This window comes from Rana temporaria, chromosome 6, assembly GCF_905171775.1.
Source record: "Rana temporaria chromosome 6, aRanTem1.1, whole genome shotgun sequence".
In the NCBI taxonomy this organism is placed as follows: Eukaryota; Metazoa; Chordata; class Amphibia; order Anura; family Ranidae; genus Rana; species Rana temporaria.
Genome location: NC_053494.1, coordinates 217,121,441 through 217,143,918, shown reverse-complemented (window position 1 = coordinate 217,143,918; position 22,478 = coordinate 217,121,441). Strand labels below are relative to the sequence as shown.

The 22,478-nt window shown below is 47.6% G+C and overlaps 1 protein-coding gene across 1 annotated transcript; it reads right to left on the bottom strand.

The window, feature by feature from the left end:
* Positions 1-1,818: 1,818 nt before the first annotated feature.
* LOC120944255 (ras-related protein M-Ras-like) lies at positions 1,819-18,091 on the bottom strand. The gene is given in 8 exon segments (XM_040358244.1): positions 1,819-2,365; positions 4,059-4,138; positions 7,147-7,246; positions 9,824-9,977; positions 17,852-17,863; positions 17,866-17,890; positions 17,892-17,966; positions 17,969-18,091. Coding segments are annotated over 8 exon segments (624 nt in total). The 5' UTR covers positions 18,047-18,091; the 3' UTR covers positions 1,819-2,265.
* Between the last annotated feature and the right edge of the window lie 4,387 nt (positions 18,092-22,478).

Here is a 22,478-nt window from a genome sequence, read left to right as displayed (position 1 = left end):
TTCCACTGGTGATCCGTGGGAAGATTGAGCTCTTCCATTGGTGGTCGGACGGAGAATGCCCCTTACAATGTAAGACAGTAGGGATATTGACCCCTTTCCTTGGTGGCCAGTGGGAAGAATGCTCCTCACATTGGTGAGGAGTCAGAATACCATGTCTTCCATTGGCAGCCAGTGGGAAGAATGGTGATCAGTCAGAAGAATACATCTTCCATTAGTGGTCAGTGGGAAGAATGACCACTGAACACAAAGTTAAAGAAATAAATCCAAGTGTTACTTGAGCGACTGCTCCCAGTCCACTGCCATCACATCCAAGATGGTGGCACCCACGTGTAGCCAATAAAATACATGAAATGTAAAAAAAAAAAATATTGGGGAAATTACCGTTACATTGGTTGTCAGTGGGAAGATTGACCCCCTTCCATTGGTGGTTGGATGGAGAATGTCCCTTACAATGTTGGCCAGTAGGGATATTGACCCCTTCCATTGGTGGCCAGTGGGAAGAATGCTCCTCACATTGGTGATCAGTCAGAAGACTATGGTCTTCCATTGGTGGTCAGTGGGAAGAGTGAGCACTGAACAAAGTCAAAGAAATCAATCCAAGTGTCACTTGAACGACTGTTCCCAGTCCACTGCCATCACATCCAAGATGGTGGCACCCAACAGCAATTTTTTTAGATGGCTAGACAAACGGGGCCTTTTCAGAAACCTCCCACATGTAGCCAATAAAATACATGAAATGTACAAATCATAGGTGAAGATTTTTGTTGCAATAATGATCTGGCAACAGGGTCTCGAATGCAAAAGGTAAACTTTGTTGCAAAATGCCTAATCAATTGACTTCCTGGTTTTATTTTCAAAACCTTAAAACTGTAGAATGGAAGGAAGCCGACATGTTTATTACAGGCAACGAAAATTGTCGCCATTCACGCTCTTTTTAAACACTGGGCCCATAGTTACCAACAAAAACAGTCCAGTTACTTAAAAAGCAATAGTGATCTATAGCACCAGTCACATAACACAAGGAGGGGGGGTGGGCATCGGAGCAGTGGCATGCCACGACAGCGCAAGTTTAGTACACAGTGGTCTCCGTAAACCGATGATGAGTCTGTTGCATCTCTTTTTAAAAACCAGTTTAATATAAAAAAAAAAAAAAAAAAGAAGGATTCCAGGAGGCAAGCGGATTGCAAATCCATCCAGTCCATGATAAAAGGTTTTCTTGCAGATGACCGGAGTGTGCTGCGTACCGTAGGAGAAGTTCATTCCTGGGAGACTTGGTAAAAAAAGTAAAACTAATTAAAAATAAAATTAATTAAAAACTGTAAAGAAAAAAAAAAAAAGTGAAACTAATTAAAAAAAAATGTGGAACTGTAAAAAAAAAAAAAAAAGGAAACTAAAATTAAAAAAATAAACAAAATAATTAACTGTAAAAAAAGGAGAAAAAAGAAAAGTGAAACCAATTAAAAAAGTGGAACTGTAATAAAAAAAAGAAAAAAAAAAAAGAAAAGGAAACTAAAAAACAAAATAATTAAAATATATATATATATATATATATATATATATATATATATATATATATATATATATATATATATATATATATATATATATATATATATATATATATATATATAAAAAAAAGTGAAACCAATTAAAAGTGGAACTGTAATAAAAAAAAAACTGTAAAAAATAAAAATAAAAAAAGTGGAGAAATAGGCGCCACAGTCTCCTGTACAGTGGCCCCTTTACTGGCCCTTAATGGGGTTTGGCGGCATACTGCTCATCCGGCAATGAAACAGTTAGCAGTAAGAGTGCAGCCTCTCTATCGCCGCAGCCGAATGGCGTGCTGCCTCACCGTTCAAATCCTCTGCTGCCTCTTCCATAGTGAAGACCAAACAATATTGTTTCTGCCACAGGAAGAATATAAAAAAATTAAATAAATGTACCACGTGGAGATGGGATTAAAACCCAAAATCCATACACAGAGATGCCTTAATGTGCCGAGTGGGCAAAGGAGCACCCCCAGGTTCAGTGTCTGCCATTCATTACAAGCTTGTTGGGTAGGCAGCAGATGATAACACTCTGTCGCTGTGGGCAGAGCTACCGCAGACACCCCCCCCACACTATGAGTGGGGGGGGCACAAAGGGAGGGAAAACGGCCCATCTTCAAGTATTAACGAGGAGGCAGTCTCCAAGGCCCGGGGTAGTGGTGGGTGCAGATCTTGGCAGTGTATGGCATCGTTAGTTTGTACTCCGCACGCCCACGTGTCACAAGACCACGCACTGCAGCCGGTGCGTTCCCGTGGAGCGATCTCCTCGCCACTTGGTGTTTCTCTTCCGTTTCTGGCTCTTGTCTGGGATCTGCTGCCTGTTATAGGGAGAAACAAGACAAAGATTAGAGATGCTTTTCCTTGGGAGTCTTTAACATTTTCTACATATCTTTTCATTGTGTGTCAAGGTTACCCCAAAAAATAATAAAAAAAATAATAAATAGTAGATTTCGCTATTCTGTATTCACATGGCGGGGGGGAATTTGGAGTCCTATTTGCTCATTACATATTTAGGGTCTGCTTTCTGCAGAAATAGTGCCGTGGAGCTCCACGGTGACTGTGCTTTTCTGCCTCTCCATCTCAAGGCATAACCAATGGCGGACATGCTGCGTAAGGCGTCACCAATGGCGGACATGCTGCGTAAGGCGTCACCAATGACGGACATGCTTCGTAAGGCGTCACCAATGGCGGACATGCTGCGTAAGGCATCACCAATGGCGGACATGCCGCGTAAGGCATCCCCAATGGCGGACATGCCGCGTAAGGCATCCCCAACGGCGGACATGCCGCGTAAGGCATCCCCAACGGCGGACATGCCGCGTAAGGCATCCCCAACGGCGGACATGCCGCGTAAGGCATCCCCAACGGCGGACATGCCGCGTAAGGCATCCCCAGCGGCGGACATGCCGCGTAAGGCATCCCCAATGGTGGACATGCTGCGTAAGGCATCCCCAATGGCGGACATGCTGCGTAAGGCATCGCCAATGGCGGACATGCTGCGTAAGGCATCGCCAATGGCGGACATGTGACAAAGGGCGTCGCCAAGGTCGGACGTGCCCCAAAGGGCGTCGCCAAGGTCGGACGTGCCCCAAAGGGCGTCGCCAAGGTCGGACGTGCCCCAAAGGGCGTCGCCAAGGTCGGACGTGCCCCAAAGGGCGTCGCCAGGGTCGGACGTGCCCCAAAGGGCGTCGCCAGGGTCGGACGTGCCCCAAAGGGCGTCGCCAGGGTCGGACGTGCCCCAAGGGGCGTCACCAACAGTGGACATGCCGCAAAGGGCGTCGCTAGCGGGGGACGTGCCAACAAGGGGCATGCCACAAAGGGAGTCGCCGTCAAGGGACATGCCGCAAAGGGCGTCGCCGTCAAGGGGCATGCCACAAAGGGCGTCGCCAACAAGGGGGCATGCCGCAAAGGGCGTCGCCAACAAGGGGGCATGCCGCAAAGGGCGTCGCCAACAAGGGGGCATGCCGCAAAGGGCGTCGCCAACAAGGGGGCATGCCGCAAAGGGCGTCGCCAACAAGGGGGCATGCCGCAAAGGGCGTCGCCAACAAGGGGCATGCCACAAAGGGCGTCGCCAACAAGGGGCATGCCACAACGGGCGTCGCCAACAGGGGGCATGCAGCAACGGGCGTCGCCAACAAGGGGCATGTCGCAACGGGCGTCGCCAACAGGGGGCATGCCGCAAAGGGCGTCGCCAACAAGGGGCATGCCACGTAGAGCACATGATCCAAGATAGAAGGAAAAAGGTTAATAAAATGGGAAGTGGGGCTCCTGCTTAGTCACAAACTGGGGGTGAATTATTCATTAAAGGAAAGGAAGGGGCTGGTAAATATGACATTTACCAGCCCCTGCTTTCCATCCTCAAAAGATCGCCCTATGTGCTTGAAGCAGCTGGTGGGAAGGAGAGGAGAGAAGTCAGTTGTGCTGCAGAGAAGGGCACAGGGGGGGGGGGAGGCAGTGTTGGGATTGGATGTAAGCAGAGAGGGTGAGGGGGTGCTGCCGTAAGGAACGTACCTGATTACTCGTACGAGGTCATGAAATGCTTTGTCCACATTCTGCGGCGGGTCCTTGGCACTTGTCTCAATGTATGGAATCTATAAAAAAGGAAAGTTAGAAGTTATAAAGAGGCGACAGTAGCACAGCCACGTCTCTCACCACAAGTGTCCGATTCTTAATTTTATGCTGCCAACAAAAAACATTTTTTCCCCTCCAGTTGCTTCCTGGCTGATGGCCTAGTCCAAAATGATGCAATATCCCAGGAGTCCTCAGGAGGGGGCTTTCTTAGCCAAGCACACTCCTGCTGGTGTTCCGTCGGATTAGGCAACCTGTCAGATTTTGTAACGGAAGTGACGTTCCGTCACGGTCATCTTGGTGCACCCCTCACTCAGCCTACAGTCTGAAGTTCGCCAAGGGGACATCTTTTTACACCCACCAAAGTCTTGCATTTCACCAGTGGCGGCTGGTGCTCAACATTTTTGGGGGGGGAGCAAACGAAAGAAAAAAATTGCAGCCACTGTGCCCATCAAATGCAGCCACTGTGCCATCAATTGTCACCACTGTGCCATGCCATCAAACGCAAACACTGTGCCCTTTAATTGTCCCCACTGTGCCCATTGCCCCCACTGTGCCCATTGTCCCCACTGTGCCCATTGATGTCGCCGCTGTGCCCTGTAAAGTGCCCCTCCGGCCCCCCCCCCGGCACTTACCTTTACTGGAGTCAGCCATCCACGTCCCTCGATATCTTCTACCGCCCTCGATGACTGACAGGTGTCTCAGGTTACGGTAGCCAGAATAGGCCAACCTGATTGGCTGAGATGCCTGTCAATCTTATACCAGGAGCGCATCCCTAGTGCGTTCCTTGTATAAGCCTCCGGGACCCGAGAGCCGTTGGCTCTGATAGGCACTTCCGAACAGCTAACCAGCTGCCGTTATTCAGATGGCCGGACATGAGCGCCGACCATCTGAATAGAACAGCGGCAGCGGCGATAATAACATAGATTCGTGCAATGCATGAATCCATGTTTTTAGACTCAGTGGCGGTGAGAGCCAGAGGGGGCGGCACTCCAGCGCCCTCTATGGACGGACCGCCACTGCATTTCACACTTATTTTTACCGGTAAACCGAGCTTATATAGTGAAATACGGGATTTAGAAATCCGTGACACTGGTTTTGATGTTGGATTTTAAAAGCAGCGGCAAAAGCCTGCTGATCTCACAGGTTTGCCAATCTGACAGAACACCGCTGCTTTTAAAGCTCAACATCAAAATATGGTGTCACGGAATCCTAAATACGGTATTTCACAATATAAGCCGAGTTATGAGAAGCGTGAAACGCAAGACTTTGGTGGGTGTAAAAAAAGATGTCCCCTTGCTCCCTTCTCGGTTTATCATTCCTATAGAGGAGTACGGGGTGTACCAACATGGCCGTGACGGAACGTCACATCCGTTACAAGATTTGACGGGTCACCCAATCTGACGGAACACCCATGTTCCGTCAGATATGTCGACCTGCCAGAATTGGTAACAGGAGTGACGTTCCGCCCCCGCCATCTTGCTACACCCCGTACTCCTCTATAGGAATGATAAACCGAGAAGGGAGCAAGGGGACATCTTGTTACACCCACCGGAGTTATTCTTAATAAAAAACTGGAGCTTACATGCAGTATTTGGAGATCTGAAGGACCGTTTAGATGTTACATTTTAAAAGCAACGGCAAGCCTGCCGATCTCACAGGTTTGCCAATCTGACAGAACACCGCTGCTTTAAAAATTCAATGCGTACACAGTCCATCGGATTTCGAAATACTGTATTTAACCACTTAAGGACCGCCTCCTGCACATTTACGTCGGCAGAATGGCACGGCTGGGCACAGGTACGTCCTGTGTTAGTACCCAGCCGTGGGTCGCGGGGAGCGCGCCCCGGTCAGAAGCTCCGGGACCCACGGACCCTATCGCCACTGGAGTCCCGCGATCAGTCCCCGGAGCTGAAGAACGGGGAGAGCTGTGTGTAAACCACAGCTTTCCCGTTCTTTACTGTGGCGGCGTCATCGATCGTGTGATCCCTTTTATAGGGAACCACAATCGATGACGTCACACCTACAGCCACACCCCCCTACAGTTAGAAACACAGATGAGGTCATACATAACCCATTCAGCGCCCCCTTGTGGTTAACTTCCAAACTGCAATTCCCATTTTCACAATAAACAATGCATTTTAAATGCATTTTTTGCTGTGAAAATGACAATGGTCTCAAAAATGTGTCAAAATTGTCCGATGTGTCCGCCATAATGTCGCAGTCACGGGAAAAAAAAAAAAAAAAAAAAAAAAAAAACGCTGATCGCCGCCATTAGTAGTAAAAAAAAAATAAAAAAAATTATAAAAATGCAATAAAACTATCCCCTACTTTGTTAACGCTATAAATTTTGCGCAAACCAACCGATAAACGCTTATTGCGATTTTTTGTACCAAAAATAGAATACGTATCGGCCTAAACTGAGAAAAAAAATGTATAAATTTTTTTTTTTATATATTTTTGGGGATATTTATTATAGCAAAAAGTAAAAAATATTGCATTTTTTTCTAAATTGTCGCTCTATTTTTGTTTATAGCGCAAAAAATAAAAACCGCAGAGGTGATCAAATACCACCAAAGGAAAGCTCTATTTGTGGGAAAAAATAACGCCGATTTTGTTTAAAAAAACGTTGTTTTATTTCAGGATTTAAAACGTCGTTTTTTTTTCCATCACAAAAAACGACCGTCTGCACGCGGCATAAGGCGTCCTAGCTGAAACGCGTTGGGATATTTGCTGTGCTCCTGTTATGTAGCCAAGAAAGATTCACTTTTATGGATGACACCAAGTAGGCGGCGCTATTCTTTCGCTGGATTGTTACTGAAGTGTAGCGGCACCTGAGGAAGACCGCCAGGTTTCAGCCCTTATAGGGTTACACGAGGTTGAGATCGGCTCTTGTTCATTTCCTACCAAAACCTCTCCAGTCTGGACAATCTGCTTCAAGTCAACCACTTCAAAATGAAATGTTATTTATTTTTTAGTTTCCTTCTGTGCCACGCCCCCCCTCACCCCCCCATCATCCATTCCCACTTACGTTGTGTTTTACCGCCATTTCCTTCCCTTGTTCGCTGGAAATTTTCCTTAAGTGCATCAGGTCAACTTTGTTTGCGACGAGAATCATCGGGAACGACTCTCTGCAAGAGGAAGAGAAACCTCTAAGAAAGATATACGAAAAAAAAGATTCATGGGCCGTAGAGCGACCACCAATGTCCTTCGCTGGAGCCACTAAGAAGGAAGGAGATTATCTGGATTGGAGAAGCTTTTGTTGTTTTTGGGCAGTACAACGCGGGCAAGTCTGACATTTTTGAAGGGTCAACAAATCCTTTTTTTAAGGTTTAAAGAGCCCAACTCCAGGCTCAGACCCCTCGGTCCTCACCCCCCCCCCCCCAGCTTTAAATGTGGCTTTTAAAATTATATCCAAGTTCACCTTTGAGAAGAAATGCAGCCATAGGGCCCCAGTAGGCAAGAGCAACTGCTGGATTTGTAGAATGCCCATTCCTGTAGGCCAGTTGGTCCCCTTCCTCAAGACCTGGTTGAAACAAACAAGGAGAGCCCCAACTCCTATAATGCTGGGATAACTAGAACCTTTGGGGGCCCCAGTGCAAGAAACCACAAAGGGCCCCCTCTTCAGTCAAAACAGCCATGGAAAGCAGTGGGCATGGCCCGTGGGAGGGTCTTAACACTGCACCCATATACGACAGTCTTTTTACCCACATCATTAAGGGGCACTTTGGAGGACGTAAAAGGGCACTCTGGGAGGTAACAAATAATTACCTTCAGTGTGCCCCCTTACATCCTTCTCCAAAGAATACTGTACCAAGAGGGCACTCTGGAAGTACCAAGATAGTACCTTCAGAGTGCCCCCTTATGTCCTCCTACTCCTCCAGAGTGCCCCCAAAGTTAGCACCCCTTACATCCTCCTGCTCCTCCAAAGTTAGCACCCCTTACATCCTCCTGCTCCTCCAAAGTTAGCACCCCGTACATCCTCCTGCTCCTCCAAAGTAAGCACCCCTTACATCCTCCTGCTCCTCCAAAGTTAAGCACCCCTTACATCCTCCTGCTCCTCCAAAGTTAGCACCCCTTACATCCTCCTGCTCCTCCAAAGTTAGCACCCCGTACATCCTCCTGCTCCTCCAAAGTAAGCACCCCGTACATCCTCCTGCTCCTCCAAAGTAAGCACCCAGTACATCCTCCTGCTCCTCCAAAGTAAGCACCCAGTACATCCTCCTGCTCCTCCAAAGTAAGCACCCCTTACATCCTCCTGCTCCTCCAAAGTTAGCACCCCTTACATCCTCCTGCTCCTCCAAAGTTAGCACCCCTTACATCCTCCTGCTCCTCCAAAGTTAGCACCCCTTACATCCTCCTGCTCCTCCAAAGTTAGCACCCCTTACATCCTCCTGCTCCTCCAAAGTTAGCACCCCTTACATCCTCCTGCTCCTCCAAATTAAGCACCACATACATCCTTCCTGCTCCTCCAAAGTTAGTGCCCCCTTTCACGTACCTTCTGGCCTAGGTGCAACTCAATTAGAGAACTGCCAAGCTCGGACTCTACCAGCGTGGTCGGGGTGTGTGTGAATATAAGCCACACCCCTTTCTCTTATCCAAGCCAGAGACTGGCAGTTCTTGGATCAGGTGGCTCCAGAGCTTTGCATGCACAGTTCAGAGTCGCAGCCAAGTACTCCCCCGCCCCCCATTCCACAGGGTTTCAATACCAGCTGCTCAAGGAGTTGCGAGTCATGGGCGGCCAGCCAGGAACTTACGAGAGCAGGGGCGGACTGACCATTGAGTCACTCGGGCACTGCCCGAGGGCCCCATGCCACTAGGGGGCCCCCATCAGGGTTGCCAGGCTCAGTAAAACCAGGGACAGTATGTAAAAATCTGTGTTTTTTTACATCTGTCCCTGATATGTCCGAAACAGACATGCTTTTGATGTGAAAATCCCGAGATTTTAGCTGCCCCGCCTCTGCACTGCCTTCTGGCGTGGTGACCATCTGTAAGCCCAGGGGCCCCATAATCTTCTATTGCCCGGGGGCCCCATGAGTTGTCAGTCCTCCCCTGAAGGAGAGTTTATTTATTTTTTTATTTTAACAGGAACTTTTCTCCTATCTACGCACAGCTAAAAAGTGCCTGTTTTGGCAGCATTGTGTCTTGGGGCCCCGTCACGGTGGCGGAACGCCAGGGCCCGGTCGCTATTGCGACATTTGTGACCCTGGTAGTTCCACCACTGTGATGAGAGCAAGCATCCAAAAAAGGGACAGGACCAAGCTATGCACAGTGCGGCACATTACAGTCTGCACCCATCCCCCATAGCCAGCCTTGTGACAACCCAATGGCTTTTTTCGGAATTTCGGACAATTCGGAAATTCAAAACAATTTTAGTTCTGAATTTTAGACTTTGATGTCCACATTTTTCGAAAAGTGAAAATTTGGAAATTACAAAATTCGGAATTAACGAATTTGTTAAAAAATGAATTTGGAACTAAACGAATTGCACAAAAAATTCTTCTCAGAGCCAACGCACCAGGATCTCAGGGGCTTTGCCCCCAGGTGTCCCCTCCTAGCTATGCGAGAATCGCAAGAATGACTGAACAGAACTTCAGATCAGGGAAAGCCTCACAGATGTATTTCATATAGAATTCCTGACTCCTTTGTAGGTGGAGTTAGGGGTGGAGTTAGGGGTGTGCCCCCCCCCCGGTGTTCCCCATTCTTACCGGTCTTTGACCCTGAGGATGAGTTGGTGAAAGCGATCCACGTGTTCAAAGCTGGCTTTGTCGGTGACGGAGTACACAATCAGGAACCCATCGCCAGTCCTCATGTACTGCTCCCGCATAGCGCTGAATTCTTCTTGACCGGCCGTGTCCAGCACTGGGAGAGGAAGACAAAACCGCGTCACTCACCGACCACAATTATAATATATAGGTGGAAAGACGGACGATGGGTCAGAATGATCTACAGTAACTGGTCATACAGGTCATTGCCCTCCAATCCCCACCCCAAACCTCACCCAACGTCTCTGATTGGACTTGAAACCCGCCTTCGCTAATGACCAGTGAAGCTGAAGACCTCGGGATTCATTATCCATCAGTCCAACCAAAACCGATATTTAGCCGAAGACTTACATAGTTAGTCAGGTTGAAAAAAAAAGTCCATCCAGTTCAACCACAAAAAAAAATAAACAAACAAAATAAAAAACACAGTACAATCCCATACACCCAACTCCATGCCCACAGTTGATCCAGAGGAAGGCAAAAAGCCCCAGCAGAGCATGATCCAATTTGCTACAGCAGGGGAAAAATTCCTTCCTGATCCCCCGAGAGGCAATCGGATTTACCCCGGATCAACTTTACCTACAAATCTTAGTACTCAGTTATATTCTGTACATTTAGGAAAGTATCCAGACCTTTCTTAAAGTAATCTACTGATCTGGCCAGATCCACCTCTGGAGGGAGTCTGTTCCACATTTTCACAGCTCTTACTGTGAAGAAACCTTTCCGTATTTGGAGGTGAAATCTCTTTTCCTCTAGACGTAAAGAGTGCCCCCTTGTCCTCAGTGTTGACCGTAAAGTGAATAACTCACCAAGTTCACTATATGGACCTCTTATATATTTGTACATGTGGATCATATCCCCCCTAATTCTCCTCAAGAGAGAATAAATTCAGTTCCTCTAATCTTTCCTCATAGCTGAGCTCCTCCATGCCTCTTATCAGTTTGGTTGCCCTTCTCTGCACTTTCTCCAGTTCCCTGATATCCTTTTTGAGAACTGGTGCCCAAAACTGAACTGAATATTCCAGATGAGGTCTTACTAATGATTTGTACAGGGGGGCAAAATTATATCTCTGTCTCTGGAGTCCATACCTCTCTTATACAAGAAAGGACTTTGCTCGCTTTGGAAACCGCAGCTTGGCATTGCATGTTATTATTGAGATTATGACTTAAAACATTTATTTATTTTTTTGATAATTTTTTTTGTTTGTACAAATTCTCCAGAAAACAATACAAATTCAATTATAATATATATATATAATATAATTGAATTTGTATTGTTTTCTGGAGAATTTGTACAAACAAAAAAAATAATAAAAAAAAAATAAAAAAATGTAAGTCTTCGGCTAAATATCGGTTTTGGTTGGACTAATGGATAATGAATCCCGAGGTCTTCAGCTTCATAAAAAAAAAAAAAAAAAAATATAAAAAATTATAAAAAAAAAACATCACACAGAATGTGTGTGTGTGTATAATTATACACATTTAGCTGGATTCAGGTAGAGCGGCGTAGCGCATCTCATTTGCGCTACGCCGACGTAACATAGAGAGGCAAGTACAGTATTCTCAAAGCACTTGCTCCCTAAGTTACGGCGGCGTAGCGTAAATGTGCCGGCGTAAGCACGCCTAATTCAAAGTAGGCATGTAGTGGGCGTGTTGTATTAAAATGAATCGTGACCCCATGTAAACGAAGCACCGAACGAACGGCGCATGTACGCGCATGCTCAGGATCACGTCGAATTTACTCCCCAAGATACGCCGGCTCAATTCATAAGACGTGAACGTAACCCTACGCCCACAGCCCCATTCACGTATGACTTATGCAAACAGCGTAAAATCCGACGGCAGTTCCGACGTCCATACCCCAACATGACTTAGACCAACTATTTGGTGGTTTATCTTTACGCCGGACGTACGCCTTACGTAAACGGCGTAGCTTACTGCGACGGGTGCAAGTACGTTTGTGAATCGGCGCATCTAGGTCATTTGCATATTCGACTCGTAAATTAATGGAAGCGACCCCTAGCGGCCAGCGTAAATATGCACCCAAGATACGACGGCGTAGGAGACTTACGTCGGTCGTATTAAGCCAGAATTCAGGCGTATCTGGTTTCAAGAATACGGCGCATAGTATTTGTAGATACGCCAGCGTAAATCTTTCTGAATCTGGCTGATATATATATATATATATATATATATATATATATATATATATATATATATATATATATATATATGATATATAATTAATGACATACACCACATTTAAAATATTCATTATTTTATATTATATTATTTCATATAAAAGATTAAATATATATATTGAATATTTTAAATGTGATTCTTAATATAGATCAACAAATTATTTTAAAATATTCTATATTTAATCTTTTATATGTGTATTGTTGAATATTTTTAATAATCAATTGATGGTAATTAATAACCGTTAGCATTTGTATTTCAATATATTTAATCTTTTATATTTTACATTTTATTACTGTTACTAATAACAATTCTACATTGTTACTACTTAAAAAATATTAAATTTAATAATGTATAAATTATTGTCATGGTTAAGAATTGTTGTTAAAATATATTGTATTTATATTTAATATAAAAAAAAAAAAAAAGTGTGTGTGCGTGTCAGTGGACTATATCTGTACAAAAAAAAAAAAACCACACACACACACACACACACACACTGGAAGAATGGTAAATACAGTTCATCTTTCATACTTTTAACGTAATAGTAATTTTATATTTTTAAATAAACATTTATATTGAATATTAAAAATATTAAATGTATACAGTGAGGGGGAAAAGGTTTTTGATCCCCTGCTGATTTTGTACGTTTGCCTATTGACAAAGAAAAGATCAGTCTATAATTATCATCATCTTTCACATTATGCAAAAAAAACAAACAAAAAAAAAAAAACTTGGGCTAAGTTTGCCGTTTATTTTTTTTATTAAAGTGTCTTCCCCCCCCAAAAAAAATGCGGTTGAAAGACCGCTGCGCAAATACCGTGCGACATAAAATATTGAAAATGACCACCATTTTATTGTCTAGAGTCTCTGCACAAATTCCCCCCCCCCCCCTCAAATAAAAACGCGTTTGTGAAATTGCTGCGCAAATACCGTGCGATGTAAAAAAGTTGCAATGACTGCCATTTTATTCTCTAGGGTCTCTGCTAAAAAAAACAAACAAAAAAAAAAAAAACCACAACATATGTTTGGGGGTATTGTGTAATTTTCTAGCAAATAAATTATGATTTTTACATGTAGGAGAGAAGTGTCAGAATTGGCCTGGTTGGCAAGGGGTTAAAAAAAAAAAAAAAAAAAGTGATTATGTACGATACATAGTGATACATAGTGATACATAGTGATACATAGTGATACATAGTGACTTAGCAAACTAAAATGTCATTCAGTCAGTCGAGGGTCACACACAAACACACACACACACACACACACACACATATATATTTTTAAAACACAAAACAGATGACAAGCAGCAGAGTAGCGATAACGCCACTTGTCGCTGTGATGTCACAGTCACGCCCGGGAGCCTTTCCTCCGCACACAATGACTGACGGCTCGGATCAGGCCGTGTTTACTTGTCTGCGCAGGTCAGCCCGGGTTGGCTGGGCGCGGTCGGGTTCAGGAATGACGTTTTTAAGGAGCGGTTCAGATAAAGGAGGAGAAGTTGAATAGACGACTGACACCTGGCACCGGTCCATTGTCACCGGCGGCACAAAACCCGTTCACCGCTGGGAGGGGGAAGCTGACAGAAAAATAAAAATGAAAATAAAAAACTTCTTTCTATTAGTGATAGAAATCCTCCCCTCGCCTTATCTCTCTATATAGAAGGTTTATCAGTAAACTCCAGGCTTACATCTGGCTGCTAGACTTCCCCGTATGAAGAGCGTCCCTTAAAGCGATATTAAACCCAAAAGCAAAAAACATTCTTAGAAGTGGTGGCTGCATTCATTTTCTTTTTTTAGGTTTTCCTTTATTTTCACCTGGTGATCTAGCCAGTGAGTCTCTTTTTTTTTTTAAACCACTCGCCGTCAGTCAGTAAATATACGTCGGCAGAATGGCTCCTGTGCGCAAAGCAACGTACAGCTACGTTGCTTTGAAAGTCGCGCCATGCAGGGGGCTCCATGACCGCGCCCGCGGACTCGATGTCTGCCGCCGTCCCGCGATCGTGTCACGGATCAGCACAACAACAGGGGGATGCCGCTGTAAACAAGGCATCGCCCTGTTCTGCCTAGTGACAGGACACTGATCGTCTGCTCCCTCTCATCGGGAGCAGCGATCAGTGCCGTGACACTGGTAGCCCAGCCCCCACACAGTTAGAATCACTCCCTAGGACACACTTAATCCCCTTCAGCACCACCTAGTGGTGAACCCCTTCCCTGCCAGTGTCATTTACACAGCAATCAGTTTTATAGCACTGATCAATGGTCGCAAAAAAGCATCAAAAAAGTGTCTGCTGCAATATCGCAGGCACGATAAAAAACAAACAAAAAAAAAAAAAAAGCTGATCGCCGCCATTACTAGTAAAAATAAATAAATAATAAAAATGCCATCCATAAAACTATCCCCTATTTTGTAGACGCTATAACTTTTGCGCATACCAATCAACAAACGCTTATTGCGATTTTTTTAACCAAAAATTTGTAGAAGAATACGTATCGTAATAAATTGAGAAAAAAAAAAAATGTTTATACATTTTTTGGGGATATCTATAGGAAGAGGAAGAGGGAGGAGGAAGTGGGAAGAGGAGGGAGGAGGAAGAAGGAAGAGGAAGAGGAGGGAGGAGGAAGAAGGAAGAGGAAGAGGAGAAGAGGAGGGAGGAGAGAAGAGGAGGGAGAAGGAAGAGGATGGAGGAGGAAGAAGAGAAGAGGATGGAGGAGGAAGAGGAGGAGGAAGAAGAGGAGGGAGAAGAGAAGAGGAGGGAGGAGGAAGGAGGAAGGAGGAAGGAGGAAGAAGAGAAGAGGAGGGAGGAGGAAGAAGAGAAGAGAATGGAGGAGGAAGAGGGAAGAAGAGGAGGGAGAAGAGAAGAGGAGGAAGGAGGAAGGAGGAAGAAGAGAAGAGGAGGGAGGAGGAAGAAGGAAGAAGAGGAGGGAGGAGGAAGAAGGAAGAAGAGAAGAGGAGGGAGGAGGAAGAAGAGAAGAGAAGAGAAGGGAGGAGGGAGGAGGGAGAAGAGGGGGGAGGAGGGAGAAGAGAAGAGAAGGGAGGAGGGAGAAGAGAAGAGAAGGGAGGAGGGAGAAGAGGATGGAGGAGGAAGAAGAAGAGAAGAGGAGGGAGGAGGAGGAGGAAGAAGGAAGAAGAGGAGGGAGGAGGAAGAAGGAAGAAGAGGAGGGAGGAGGAAGAAGGAAGAAGAGGAGGGAGGAGGAAGAAGGAAGAAGAGGAGGGAGGAGGAAGAAGGAAGAAGAGGAGGGAGGAGGAAGAAGAGAAGAGGAGGGAGGAGGGAGAAGAGAAGAGGAGGGAGGAGGGAGGAGGGAGAAGAGAAAAGAGAGGAGGGAGGAGGGAGAAGAGAAGAGGATGGAGGAGGAAGAGGAGGAGGAAGAAGGAAGAAGAGGAGGGAGAAGAGAAGAGGAGGGAGGAGGAAGGAGGAAGAAGAGAAGAGGAGGGAGGAAGGGGACGGGTCCAACCCTCCCTCCCACTGACTTCCAGGACCTCCCATCTCACCGGGACACCCAAGCCACCAGCCGGCGCACCCACTGCTTTGGCTGAGACCCGAACAAAGCTGGATTTGGCTCCTATTGGGTCAGCACGTACCAAAGAAAACGCATACGCAAGTTGCTCCCGCAAATGTGAACGGTGTTCATATCACACATGCGAGGTATGGCCGCAATTGTCAGAGCGAGAGCAATAATTCTATAATGTTTGGGGGTTCCAAGTAATTTTCTAGCAAACAATATGATTTTAACTTGTAGGTCGCCCATTCATTATGAAGAATACCCTGCTGGGATTTGTAGTTCCTTTGCCACCAGCATGCAGCACATTTACCATCCTGGCCGTCCTCGGGTAATGATTGGCGAGTAGATAGAGGGAATGCCAAGTGGGGAGAAGCCAGCAGCCCCATCAGATGGCATTACAGCAGTGATAAGGAGATTGGCACATTGGCATGCCGTGCGGTGCAGCAGCTGCTATTCCTGTGCCACCCGACTCCCTCACAGCTTGTCAATCACTCCTGCTAATCTTCACCCTGACAACCGCCAGGCCGGGTTCCTTCACATTACCGGCACAGGATGTGACCCCCCCCCACCCCCTCTCGGGGCATTGTGCCATTCCTGGAATCAGACTGCCCGGCACAATACGCAGAATTATAAACTCTGAGAAATTACCTTGAAAAGACGAATCCACTTTTTTCGCAGAACTGTAGTATAACGGGAAAGGATTATTGGCTTATGGAGGCCGGGGGGGGGGGGGGGGGAGCTAAACACAAACGAGAGCAGTTTTAACAAATGATTTGTCCATCCAGTCCAGAGATTCACACAGCTCTGCCACACAGGACAGCCCTCTGGTCTCCCCCCTCCCCCAATCTGATGGCATAGTGAAAAAGAGAAGAGCATACTGATGCCATCAATTCACTCTGCTCTCTCTTTATATCAACATGCTCCTTGCCAGGGCTAGGATTTGATTTAAATGAAGTAGATTTACATCACGATTTATACTCACTAGTAAAAGGCTCGATTTAAAATCAACTTTTTTGATTTTGAATCATAATCTTTAAGAGCAACTGTCATTTCTGACCCCACTGTCGGCCCCCTCCCGTTCTGACCCCCTGCTGTCGGCCCCCCACTCCCCGTCTGACCCCCTGCTGTCGGCCCCCTCCACGTCGGTCTGACCCGCTGTCGGCCCCCCTCCCCGTCTGACCCCCGCTGTCGGCCCCCCTCCCGTCTGACCCCCCGCTGTCGGCCCCTTCCCCGTCTGACCCCCCGCTGTCGGCGCCCTTTAACACGCCCTCGGACCCCGCTGTCGGCCACATCCCGTCTGACCCCCCCCGCTGTCGGCCCCCTCCCCCTCTGACCCCCCCGCTGTCGGCCCCCTCCCCGTCTGCCCCCCCGCTGTCGGCCCCCTCCCCGTCTGACCCCGCTGTCGGCCCCCTCCCCGTCTGACCCCCCGCTGTCGGCCCCCTCCCGTTCTGACCCCCCGCTGTCGGCCCTTCCCCGTCTGACCCCCCCGCTGTCGGCCCCTTACCCGTCTGACCCGCTGTCGGCCCCTCCCCGTCTGACCCCCCCGCTGTCGGCCCCCTCCCCGTCTGACCCCCGCTGTCGGCCCCTTCCCCGTCTGACCCCCCGCTGTCGGCCCCTTCCCCGTCAGAACCCCCCGCTGTCGGCCCCTTCCCCGTCAGAACCCCGCTGTCGGCCCCCTCCCCGTCAGAACCCCGCTGTCGGCCCCCTCCCCGTCAGAACCCCGCTGTCGGCCCCCTCCCCGTCTGACCCCGCTGTCGGCCCCCTCCCCGTCTGACCCCGCTGTTTTTATTTATTTATTCATCACACACACACACAGTGGTCGGAAAGTGGTTAATGTGCATATTTTTCATTTTTTTTTTTTATCCGTTTGGAGTTCAACTTTAAAGCTCAATTCATTTTTCAGTTTAAAAAAAAAAAAAAAAAAAAAAAAAAAAACTAAATTCATTCTGGGTGCATTATAATAAAGGCGTGCCAAGCTGTACAGTTTATGAAGCAGCCACTGCGGAGCAGAAAAGCCTGTCCCTGCCAGCATGTCGGACTGCAGAGAGAACCGCAATTGTGCTTTACAACACTCAGGTCCGGACTTACACAAAACAACCCCCCCCTCTGCTTGTCATCTTTACAAAGGACCCCAAGAAGGCCAACTAACTGCAGTCAAGTGTAAATAAATGGAAATACTGGTACAGCAAAAACAGGTTTTAAAGTCCCCACCATTACAGAGAAAAACACGGCAGTCTCTCTACAATAGGCAACAAGTCTGCTTTCCTTACCATCGAGGATCGCCACTGCCCATCGATCTCCGTGTGCTTTCAGGTAGGAGTCCTCTATGGTGGGATCGTAATCCGGCACGAAGATCTTCTGGAAGAACTGTATGGTCAGCGCGCCTCTTTCCCCACACCGCCGTCTTCCCACACCACCAGCTTGTAGGTCGGCAAATTGTCATCAAGGACCGCGCTGGTCGCCATGATGCCGTTCCCGATCCTGATGGGGGAGGAAGGAGGAGGAGGAGGTGTTAGAGATTCACTGATTGGGTTCAACACACAAAATGTGAAAGAAAGAAAGAGAGAAAGAGAGGAAAGAAGAAAGAGGAGAAAGAGAGGAAGAGAGGAGAGAGAGCTGAGAGAGAGAGAGAGAAAGAGAGAAAGAGAGAAAGATAAGAGAGAAGAAAAGAACTCTCATTGGTTGAGAAAGAAGAGGGTAAGATGAGAAAGAAAGAGAGAAAGAAAAATTAAGGCCTTTTAATCGAAAGCAACTTGTATATCAAAGCGAATTTCTCCATATAGAAATAATGGAAACTCACAATGATTCGTTCCACAACCATTACTATCATAAATCCTTCCGTTTATAGTCCATATAAAAAGTTTATAGCGATGTGATTGGTTGTGTGACCATAAATGTCCTCCACAAATGGAAGCCTCCGCAAAGGGGATTAGACGCAAAATCCAGCAGAGCTCCAGAGTATAAAGAGAAGAGAGGCGCCTCTAAGTGTAGCAATATGTGACTAAATGTTGTACCTTCATTAACCGCTTAAGGACCGCCTCCTGCACATATACGTTGGCAGAATGGCACGGCTGGGCACAAGCACGTACCTATACGTCCTCTAAGTGCCCGGCCGTGGGCCGCGACCCGGTCCGAAGCTCCGTGGCCGCGGAAGCGATCGCCGCCGGAGTCCCGCAATCGGTCCCCGGAGCTGAAGAACGGGAGAGGTGAGTGTAAACACAGCTTCCCCGTTCTTCACTGTGGCGCTGTCAGTGATCGTGTGTTCCCTGATAAAGGGAAAGGACGATCAATGACGTCACACGTCCAGCCCCGCCCCCCTACAGTTAGAAACACATATGAGGTCACACTTAACCACAAGGGGGTGCTGAAGGGGTTAAACTCCTAAACTGCAATCTGTCATTTTCACAGTAATCAGTGCATTTTTAATGCATTTTTTGCTGTGAAAATGACAATGGTCCAAAAATGTGTCAAAATTGTCCGATGTGGTCGCCATAATGTCGCGCAGGTCACAAAAAAAAAAAAATTTGTAGTAAAATAATTAAAATGCAATAAAACTACTCCCCTATTTTGTAAACGTTATAAATTTGGCACAAACCAATCGATAAACGCTTATTGCGATTTTTTTTTTTTACCAAAAATATGTATCGGCCCTAAATGGAGGAAACAATTTTTTTTATATATTTTTTGCGCTTATAAACAAAATAGAGCGACATTTTGAAAAAATGCAATGTATTTACTTTTTGCTATAAAAATATCCCCATTTTATTTTAGCAAAAAGTAAATACATTGCATTTTTTCAAATTGTCGCTCTACTTTTTGGTTTTAGTGATTGGTAACGGGTCACAGTGAGTGTAGAGGACAGATAACAGATCCGTGTCCACTCTGTATATGTAGAGCAGATACGGACGCAGTCCACTGTACTTGATGGGCCCTCCGATCATGGGTCGTCCACTCCATAGGGCAAGGGGGGGGGGCAATAACCCCCCCCCTGGAAAATTGAGAAGGTGTTGAAGAGTTTTGCGGCCACGGGCTGTTTGAGCGGTCCTGGGCCGGATGTCACACAGGCACAGCGAGCAGAGTGAAGCCGCCTCCCCCTCCAGTGTTTATGTGTACACAGGGGGAGGGAACCTGCTGTGCCTGTGCAGCGCTGATGGCTAAACTGAGGTACTGAATGTAATATGGGTCCATCTGTACTGAAGGGGGGTCTGTGCGGAATGGGGGGTCCATCTGTGCTGAATGGAGGGGGTTTGTGCTGAAGGGGGGGTCCTTCTTTGCTGAAGGGGGGGGGGGGGGGTCTGTACATTATCTAGGTTATATTTATATGGGCATGGAGTGGAGCTGAATTATCTCAAGAGCTATTTCACACTGCCAGCTGGCCGTATTATCGGTAAAGCGGTGCTAAAAAGCGGCGCTTTACCATCGTTTTAGCTACGCTATTCGGTCGCTTGCAGGGGGGGGGGGGGTTAACCCCGGCTAGCATTTGAAGAAAGGGTTAAATGTGACTGTATCGCTGCTGCCGAAAGCGCTCCTCCCTGAAAAGATTTCAGCGGACGCTCATGCCTCCGATCCGCCCAGACAGGTATGACAGCACAGAGGGGGGGGTGGACGGTATGACAGTATAGGAGAGGGGGGGGGGGGGGGTGGACCGGTATGACTTCATACGATGGGGGGGGGGGGGTGTACAGGTATGACAGTATAGAGGGGGGGGTGAAGGGGTATGACAGTATAGAAGGGGGGGGTGGACAGGTATGAACAGTATAGAGGGGGGGGGGTGTACAGGTAAGACAGCATAGGGGGGGGGGTGTACAGGTATGACAGCATAGAGGGGGGGGGGTGTACAGGTATGACAGCATAGAGGGGGGGTGTACAGGTATGACAGTATAGAGGGGGGGTGGACCGGTATGACAGTATAGAGAGGGGGGGGGGTGGACCGGTATGACTTCATAGATGGGGGGGGGGGGGGGTGTACAGGTATGACAGTATAGAGGGGGGGGGTGAAGGGGCTATGACAGTATAGAACGGGGGGGGTGGACAGGTAATGACAGTATAGAGGGGGGGGGTGTACAGGTATGACAGCATAGGGGGGGGGTGTACAGTATGACAGCATAGAGGGGGGGTGTACAGGTATGACAGCATAGAGGGGGGGTGTACAGGTATGACAGTATAGAGGGGGGGTGTACAGGTATGACAGTATAGAGGGGGGGGGTGAAGGGGTATGACAGTATAGAAGGGGGGGGTGGACAGGTATGACAGTATAGAGGGGGGGGGTGTACAGGTATGACAGCATAGGGGGGGGGGTCGTACAGGTATGACAGCATAGAGGGGGGGGGTGTACAGGTATGACAGCATAGAGAGGGGGGTGTACAGGTATGACAGTATAGAGGGGGGGTGACCGGTATGACACGTATAGAGAGCGGGGGGGGGGGTGGACCGGTATGACTTCATAGATGGGGGGGGGGGTGTACAGGTATGACAGTATAGAGGGGGGGGGGGGGTGAAGGGGTATGACAGTATAGAAGGGGGGGGTGGACAGGTATGACAGTATAGAGGGGGGGGGTGTACAGGTATGACAGCATAGAGGGGGGGGTGTACAGGTATGACAGCATAGAGGGGGGGGGGTGTACAGGTATGACAGCATAGAGGGGGGGGTGTACAGGTATGACAGTATAGAGGGGGGGTGTACAGGTATGACAGTATAGAGGGGGGGGGGGGTGAGACCGGTATGACAGCTAAAGGTTACACATTTTAGCGTCATTATTGCGCACATTTTATTCATTATTGAAGCTCCGATATCATCTAAACAATCTTTCGCCCGCGTCACGCTATAGATTGCGCTTGTTTAGATCGTCTTTACACAAGCGTTTAGTCATAGTGGGTGTATTACAGAAAAGTAGAACTTCTTAACCCTCAAGACTCCCCTAGGGGGGATGGGGGGGGGGGGGGCAGAATAGAGTCGTTAATTGCTGGTAATGCACACAATTACTTATTGAACGGATCCAAAAAGAAACGCGGTCTCGCTCATTAATCGCCCATTCACAAGACGATCCCATTTTTTAGGAAACGTTCCAGGAAAGGCTTCAGGACCGTCATGGCAGAGCGGAGTTAAGTCGCGGGCCTCGCGGCACGATTCTTCAGATGAATCTCTTGTATCTGTGGCAACCTGTGATGTCTAAATTACCCAATCCCATTACAAGCCCCCCCCCCTCCTCGGAAGAAAATTCACAGTTGCAGAACCCCCGCGCCCCCCCCCCCCACCAATCGCCCACTCCCTCCATCTGAAGTCACCCATTCTCCACACAAAAACAACAACGTGCCAAGCTGGCCGGGGGCTTCCAGAACATCTATTAACCCGCTTCTCTGGGGGGGGGGGGGGAGAAAAATAAGAAGACGACTCATTCGCAGCAATTAAAACACGGAAAGAGAATTTGTGAGAATTATTCCGAATCATTGGAGGGACAGAAAACCACGAAGGGCCCATTTACTACTAGGAGTTGTAGGAACGTGCGGCGCAAGGGGCGGCGAGGAACAGCGCATGCGTGGTCGTTTCTAAGAGCGTCCCAATGCAGCAAAGTCATAGACACCATCATGGGTAATGCTCCATGTTTTGGCGTTTTGGCGTCCCAGAATACGTTTTTTTTTGGCGTTATGGGAAAATTCTGAACCCGGAAGCAGTTTATTGGCACACTGCTCCACCGCTCTCGCCTTCCTGGTCATCCCAAGAGTTAGGGTGGCCATACTTGTTACAATTTTCCTTTAGATCTACCGAAACCATATTATAGGACAGCGATGGCGAACCTCGGCACCCCAGATGTTTTGAAACTCCATTTCCCATGAGGCTCTGGTCAGGACTCTGTGCAGGCCAGTCAAGTTCCCCAAACTCGCTCATCCATGTCTTTA